Below are 7,947 nucleotides of genomic sequence, written 5' to 3'. Positions count from 1 at the left end.
CCCTGTGTTTTGAAATGAAAACTGAAACTAAACAAAAAAGCTTCCAGAAATTTTGCACATGCAGGTTGCCCTTTTGAAGTTTAAAATATACATGCCATATGTAAGGAATATATCAGAAATAATATATATTGCAGGTTACAGCACTTCAAGAACTTTTTTAAAATGTGTGGCTGTTTCTATTTCAACCATCATTCCAGACACTGATTTCCAGACTCCACCTTCTAGGTGAAAAGATTTTTTCTCAACACCCGATTTAATCCTTCCATCAATTACTTTAAATCCATACCCCATGATTATTGATTTCCATGCTAACAGAATCCACTCCATCTAGGCTGTTCATAATATTATACAGGCACCTTTGTTCCAAAGAACACAATCCCAGTGTATCCAAGCAATCCTCACTTCTAAAATTAAGACCCCTCGACATAAAATAATTTCTTTTAAATGTTTTCTACTTTAAAATCTTAAAGGTGTAACCTTCAGTCACAAGTCAGGCTCAATGGTAGGATTTTCCTTGCACTTCACCCCCATTCACCTGATTAAGAAAGTTATCACTGGATAATAATTTCCATTAAAAAATCACACATCATCTTATGTCATTCTTTTTCTAAAAAAAAAATGTGATTTTGCAGATTGAGACCATGAACTGCATTGATAGCTCCCTTGATCATAGAATCCCTACAATGTGAAAGCAGGCCATTCAGCCCATCGAGTCCACACCAACCCTCCAAAGAGCACCCCACCCAGACCCACCCACCCCTACCTTATCCCTTTAACCCTACATTATCCATCACTAACCCACCTAGTCTGCACATCCCTGGTCAATTTAGCATGGCTGATCCATGGGAAGGACGGAGATTGGCTGTAGGGGTGATGATGGGGGGGGAACATTCACATATCGTCAAAAAGACATTATTCAAATGGTTTCGTGGAGTGGACCTGTTCCCACTGGGGGTCAGTTGGCTGGATGGCTGGTTTGTGATTCGGTGTTATACCCCCAGTGTGGGTTAAATTCCTACATCAGCTAAGGTTACCATGAAGGTGCCATCTTCTCAAACTCTCCCCTCTCCTGAGATGTGGTGACCTTAAGGTTAGACTAACCATCAGTTGTCTCACTCTCAAATGAGAGAGTGGCCTTCTGGGACTACGGAGACTTACTAGTTCTTGTGATAACAAAGTTGATAGAGAATTTTACATTTCTATAGCACCTGTTGCCGCCACAGGATATTCCAAAGTGCATTACGGATAATACAGCACCCTCAAAGGGAGGATAGGGGATTGGGGTTTAACATCTCATCCGGTGGAACCTTTGACAATACAGCACTCCTTCAGCACTGTACTGGAGTATGAATGAGAGGGTCTCAAAAACTCTGAACTCAAAGCCTATAGATTCAAGAGATGAGAGGGAACTGCAGTTATCTAACAAGGCATTATACTTTTGATTGCAATGGAGCTCTGGGTTCAATCAACCATATTCAACTGACAGGGTAAATGCAGGAAAGATGTTCCCCAGAAACAGGGCTCACAGTCTAAGGATACAGAATAGGCCATTTAGGACTGAGATGTGGAGAAATGTCTTCACCCAGAGAGTGGGGAACCCGTGGAATTCTCTGCTACAGAAAGCGGTTGAGGCCAAAACATTGAATGATTTCAAGGAGGAGTTAGATACAGTTCTTAGGGCTAAAGTGATCAAAGATTCTGGGGAGAAAGCAGGAACAGGAACTGATCAGCTACGATAGTATGAAACACTGGAGTAGGCTTGAGGGCTGAATGGCCTACTCTTGCTCCTATTTTCTTTGTTTCTATGTAATTGTTAAAAAGATGTCTTCAGCTAATTCAGTTATACTGGGATAGTGTTGGGAATTTCTACCATTACAAAACACAGACATTGAATTTATTCAAAACATTTTTTTCACTCATATAAGATCGATGCTATAAACACTACTGGCACCAACTTGCCAAGTCCTTTTTTGTTTATTCTGGATAAATATATTAACAAATACCCATGCATTTTGAACCTGGCACGCTCGGTAAAAAATAACAATAAATAGGACAGTCCGCTAGGAGAAACAAGTCGCCAATTTCTGTTTACAATCTGAAGCTGCAGAGAGCTCACTGCCATTTCTCAATCCGAACAGAATCTTCCTACCTTGAAGAGAAATACTGACACCGATAGCCCGCTCTTCCTCACCCTCCCCAAAAAAAAAACACAAGCCAGCAAGTCAGACTTGGTGTCGTGTGAATTTTTACAGGCTTGTTCTGTCTGTCTGTCTCTCTCTCTCTTTCTTTGAGCATGAGCTTACAGTCATCTGGATAAATTGACCATCGCCAAAACTACACCCCCGTGCCCACCCATAACCTATGGGTGGACGTAACAAACTAACCCTGGAGTTAAGTGGAGCTTTTGAGTGTTGCCATTTTTTCTCCCCCTTTTTTTTGTTCGCGTTCATGTTTAAGGCAACTTCAGAAACTTTGTGGGGGAGGGTGAGGGGGAGAAACAGAGTCAAACTTGTGTGACCAAGGGTTTCCTGTTTGGTGAGCTGGTAGTTTCTGGAATCCCACCGTCAGTGGGGCAAAAGCCATCCAACATGTCATTCTGTAGAGGCGTACAGAAATTGTCGATAAGTTCGTCTTCCACCTCCTGGCTTTTCCCCATCATCGATTGTGTTTTCGGACTGGGGGGCAGGTAAGGGCAGGTCGTCACATGGGAATACTGGGTTTGATCCTCACTTTCAATCTCCCGGTGGTAGAAGTAACTGAAATTGGAGACGATCACGGGCACCGGCAAGGAGATGGTGAGCACCCCGGCGATGGCACAGAGGGATCCCACGATCTTGCCTCCCAGGGTGCTGGGGTACATGTCCCCGTAGCCGACAGTGGTCATGGTGACAACGGCCCACCAGAAGGATTCGGGGATGCTGGTGAAGATGGTGTTCTTATCCTCGGATTCGGCGAAGTAGACAGCGCTGGAGAACAGGATGACCCCAATGAACAGGAAGAAGATGAGCAGGCCCAGCTCCCTCATGCTGGCTTTCAGGGTCTGGCCCAGGATCTGCAGGCCCTTGGAGTGCCGGGACAGCTTGAAGATTCGGAAGACCCTGACCAGACGGATGACCCTGAGGATGGCCAGAGACATGGCGGGCTGTGCCACCCCACGCTGCCGGGCAAACTCCGTGCCCAGCGCCACAAAGTAAGGGATGATGGCCACAGAGTCGATGATGTTCATGACGTCCTTGAAGAAGCCTGCCTTGCTGGGACATACGATAAACCTCAGGAAGAGTTCGAAGGAGAACCAGCAGATGCACATGGTCTCCACCACGAAGAAGGGGTCGTGGAAGGGGTTGCCCATGTCCTCGAGGTGGGTGCTGTTGCCCCGGTGGGGGTGAATGGGCAAGGTAGGGTCCTGCTCGTCCCTGAATTCGGGCAGGGTCTCTAAGCAAAAGACCACAATGGAGATCAGAATCACCAGCACTGAGATAATGGCCACCACCTTGGCAGGGGGAGAACTTTCAGGGTATTCAAAGAGCAGCCAAAGCTGCCTCTGGAACTCGTTGGTGGGCATTGGTTTTTCCTCTTCTTTGATGAAACCCTCGTCCTCCCGGAACCGGGTCATGGCCTCGTCCCCCAACTCGTAAAACCTCAGCTCCTCCATGAAGACCTCCAGGGAGACACTGTTAGGTCTTTTCAACCTGCCCCCGGACTGGTAATAGTACAAGATCGCATCGAAGCTGGGGCGGTTCCTATCGAAGAAGTACTCATTGCGGAGGGGGTCAAAGTAGCGGATTCGCCTCTGGGGGTCCCCGAGCAGGGTGTCTGGGAACTGGCGGAGGGTCTTGACCTGGGTCTCGAAGCGGAGGCCAGATACGTTAATGACCACCCTCTCGCAGCACTCGTTATGGCCCTGCCTACACAGCTCGTAGCTTTTCTGATAATTGCACAGAGCTTTCTCCATGGTCTCTCCCGCTGCTCACAAACTGAGGGAGCCTTCTCTTTTCACATGTTGCTGCTTCAGATCTCCACGCTAGCACTGAGACAGGAGCTCTGCAAGGGGATTTTTTTTAGAGAGAGATTGGAGGAGGGGGTTGGGTAGGAGTTGTATGCAAGAGCTCTGTGTGTCTGTGTGTGTTATTTTTTTTTGGCAATATTAAACAGTATATCGTTTTGCAGCCAGCCCCTCTTCGGGATCGAGATCAAGTGTTCAGCCAACTCCGGCTGATGACACAGAAATAAACCCTCCAAACGGGCCGCCTCTTTAACACTTTCGCTACTACGCTCGCTCAAGCCTCCCTCAGCGCCGCACAGCCTCCCCCTGGGCACAGCGAAATTTGTTTGGAGATGGGACACACAAGCGTCCAAAAACAAAATGAACAGGGAGAAAAATGAGAGAAATGAATATATCCAGAAAAAATAAAGGGAATTACACAATTGAGTCCAATTCTCTTTATTTTTCCTGGATATATTTATTGGAGACTTGTGTCCAACTCCCCCTTTTTTCCTGGATATATTTACTAATTCCCTCTATTTTTCCTGGATATATTTATTGGAGACTTGTGTTCAACTCCCCCTTTTTCCTGGATATATTTATTGGAGGCTTGTGTCCAACTCCCCTTTTTTCCTGGATATATTTACTAATTCCCTTTATTTTTCCTGGATATATTTATTGGAGACTTGTGTCCAATTCCACTTTTTTTTCCTGGATATATTTACCAATTCCCTTTATTTTTCCTGAATGTATTCATTCCTCTCAATTTTCTTGTTGTTCACTTTTTTTCAAATGTTTCCTTTTGTTTTGCTTCTCACCTTTCAAAACAAAATCTTGGTTTACTCACATTTTCTCTCTCTCCACGGTTCTGATATAGAGTCATAGAAATGTACAGCACAGAAACAGACCCTTCAGTCCAACTAGTCTGTGCAAATAAGATATCTAGTCCCATTTGCAGCATTTGGCCCATTTCCCTCCAATCCCTTCCTATTCATCCTTAGAATATCTTTTATTGTCATATGTACCCAAGTACAGATGTGCAGGAGTACAGTGGAAAGTTTTACATTGTCATCAGTTATGGTGCCACCTTAAGTACAAATCGTAGATACAAAAAGAGGAAGAAAAAAGAAGAGCTGTTGCATTACTTTACAGAAAAAAGACATCGTTGAAAGGGTAGACATTACAGTCATATTAAAAAAAAGAGAAAATAGAGAAAAAGAAAGAAGAAAGAACAGGCAGAGCAGTGGAGCTCTGGCTGGTCCTTTTTACTGTGCCACCATCTTGCAATTGGAGCTGTGGGTTATGGCGCAATGGTAGTGCAGCTGGCATGTACCCATCCAGATGCCTTTTAAATGTTGTAATTGTACCAGCCTCCACCCTTTCCTCTGGCAGCTCATTCCATACACGCACCACCCTCTGTGTGAAAAAGTTGCCCCTCAGGTCCCTTTTAAGTCTTTCCTTGTTCACCTTAAACCTATGCCCCTATAGTTTTGGACTCCCTTTCCCTGGGGAAAAGACCTTGGCTATTCACACTATCCATGCCCCTCATGATTTTATAAACCTCTATAAGGTCACTCCTCAGCCTCCAACACTCCAGGGAAAATAGCCCCAACCTATTCAGCCTCTCCCTATAGCTTAAGCCCTCCAACCCTGGCAATATCCTTATAAATTTTTTCTGAACCCTTTCAACTGTTCTACTGTTGCTCTCCCTGCTATGTGACATTTGAATCTGGTTTCTTGCCTGCATTTTCCATAAACCCTTCTATCTTTTTCTCCTTTGATTCAATTTGCTACTATTCTTTACTTTGTCAAAAATCTGAATATGATCACAGACAGTCTGGTCTGCATTCTAAAGTTTGCATGCGGCAGTGTCATTTTTAGATAAAGGCTGTAATTTAAGTGTGTTGAAGATAAACACATGAAACTGTACCTGTGATGACTGGTCTGGCCAGGCTGGCCCATGTTAGTGTAACTGTGTCAGTCTTATGTAGAAGTGATAGCACCATTTTAGCACTGACCTACACTGAGAATTATTTTCCACAGCAGCCTCCACTCACCCTTCATTTTTGCACCCTATTGGCATCTCTTTCTATTCTCTTCATCCTCTGTGTTTATCAAACTTCCTAAGGAAGTAAACGTGAATGTGCAAAACCTGTTTGGGGTCTGGAGTGGGTTACCTGTGGTGAAAGTAGGTTCAATTAAAGCATTCAGAAGGAAATTCATTCACCAGATACTGGCATTGTTGGCTAGGCCAGCATTTATGGCCCATCCCTAATTGCAGTTAAGGGTCAACTGAGTCACATGTAGGCCAGACTTCCTTCCCTAAAGGGTCTTAGTGAACTAGATAGGGATTTCCCCAACAATGGTTTCATGATCTGTATTATTCCAGGTTTTTTCTTGAATTCATGGCAGAATTTGAACCCAGATCCCTGGAACATTAAACAAAAAAAACCAAAAGAACTGTGAATGCTGGAAATCAGAAATGAAGTCAGAAATTGCTGGAAAAACTCGGTAGGTCTATGGAGTGAAATCAAAATGAACACTTTGGGTCCAGTGCCCCTTCTACAGAACTGCTAAGACCCAGACCTACTGAGTTTTTAGCAGCAATTTCTGTCTTTGTTCTCTGGGTTAATAGTCGAGCGATAATACCACTAGGACATCACCTCCCCTAGAGAGAAAGGGAGAAAGTGCAGAGTCACGGGAAGAATGGTGACTGAGGCAAACACTAATTTTGAGAGCTGGTGTAGACATGATGGGCTGAATGGCCTTCTTTTGCATTACAGTAATTCACATACTGTTCTCTCAGTTCACTGGATGGCTGGTTTGCAATACAGAGTAATGCCAACAGTATGGGTTCAATTCCCACACTGGTTGATGCTACCACGAAAGCACCCATCCTCACAACCTTGCCCCTCACCTCAGGCACGGAAACCTTAAGGTTAGGTTCACCGCAGTCATCTCTCTCTAATGAAAGAATAGCCACATGGTCCTCTGGGACCATGGTGACTTTACCTTCACCTGTACAGTATCTTACTCCTTCTGGTAGTGAAATGCACATTCTCAGTAGTAATAACTTTCTTCCTTTCATCTCCTATTGGAGTCATTGAAGGCTATTTCATTTTAGGGACCTTAGGTTTGGTCTCATTGTCACATGTCTGTTCTTCAACATCTTGCATTTATATAGAACCTTTAACATAGCAGAATGTCCCAAGGTACTTCACAGAAGCAGTGCAGAACAAATTTTGTCTCCAAGCCACATAAGGGAAGATGCAGAAAAGCTTAGTCAAAGAGGTTGGATTTAAAGAAAATGTCTTTAGTGACAAAAAGGGAACTGTAGTAGTCCTGGAATACCTAGGAAATTGAAATGTTTGAAAGGGTGAAGGAGCAACAAAAGGTCAGAATTATCCACAGTACTTCAAACAGAGTTGCTGAGAAATCCACATGACTAGATTTTGTGTTTGACATCGATATTGAAGTATATTCAAGGCAGGTAATGTCTTCGTGTTATTGTGAGAAGATATGAACAGGAGTAGGCCATTCATCCCTTGAGCCTGTTCCACCATTCAATGAAATTGTGGCTGATCTGTGGCCTAGCTGCTGTTGGCCCATGTCTCTTAATGCCTTCACTTAACAGAAATCTATCTATCTCAGATTTCAAATTAACAACTGATCCAGCATCCACTGCCATTTGTGGCAGAGAGTTCCAAACATCTAGGACTTCTGGTGTGTAGAAGTGCTTCTTTTATGCCCCTACTTCTAGAATCTCCAGCCAGTGGAAATAATTTATCTATCCTCTCTTTTCCTGTCAATGAATTCAAAACTTTGATCAGATCATCCCTTAACCTTTTAAATTCTAGAGAAAACAGACCAAATTTGTATAATCAATCATCATAATTTAACCCCTAAAGTCCAGGTGTCATTCTTGTAAACCCAAGTTGTACTCTCTCCAAAGCCAATATATCCTA

At 43.9% G+C, this 7,947-nt stretch overlaps 1 protein-coding gene across 1 annotated transcript; it reads right to left on the bottom strand.

The window, feature by feature from the left end:
- Positions 1 to 2,016: 2,016 nt before the first annotated feature.
- On the bottom strand, positions 2,017 to 4,018 carry LOC109914829 (potassium voltage-gated channel subfamily A member 2-like). Its single transcript, XM_020514441.2, has one exon. The coding sequence runs from the start codon at positions 3,950 to 3,952 to the stop codon at positions 2,504 to 2,506; it is 1,449 nt and encodes a 482-aa protein (XP_020370030.2). The 5' UTR covers positions 3,953 to 4,018; the 3' UTR covers positions 2,017 to 2,503.
- Between the last annotated feature and the right edge of the window lie 3,929 nt (positions 4,019 to 7,947).

The sequence above is a fragment of the Rhincodon typus genome, chromosome 37 (genome assembly GCF_021869965.1).
Source record: "Rhincodon typus isolate 14 chromosome 37, sRhiTyp1.1, whole genome shotgun sequence".
In the NCBI taxonomy this organism is placed as follows: Eukaryota; Metazoa; Chordata; class Chondrichthyes; order Orectolobiformes; family Rhincodontidae; genus Rhincodon; species Rhincodon typus.
The sequence above is the reverse complement of the archived record's forward strand: the minus strand, read 5'-3'. Positions and strand labels throughout refer to the sequence as shown.

Bases quoted from the DNA above. Each gene is read 5' to 3' on its own strand.
- LOC109914829 (XM_020514441.2), bottom strand. From the start codon at position 3,952: ATGGAGAAAGCTCTGTGCAATTATCAGAAAAGCTACGAGCTGTGTAGG.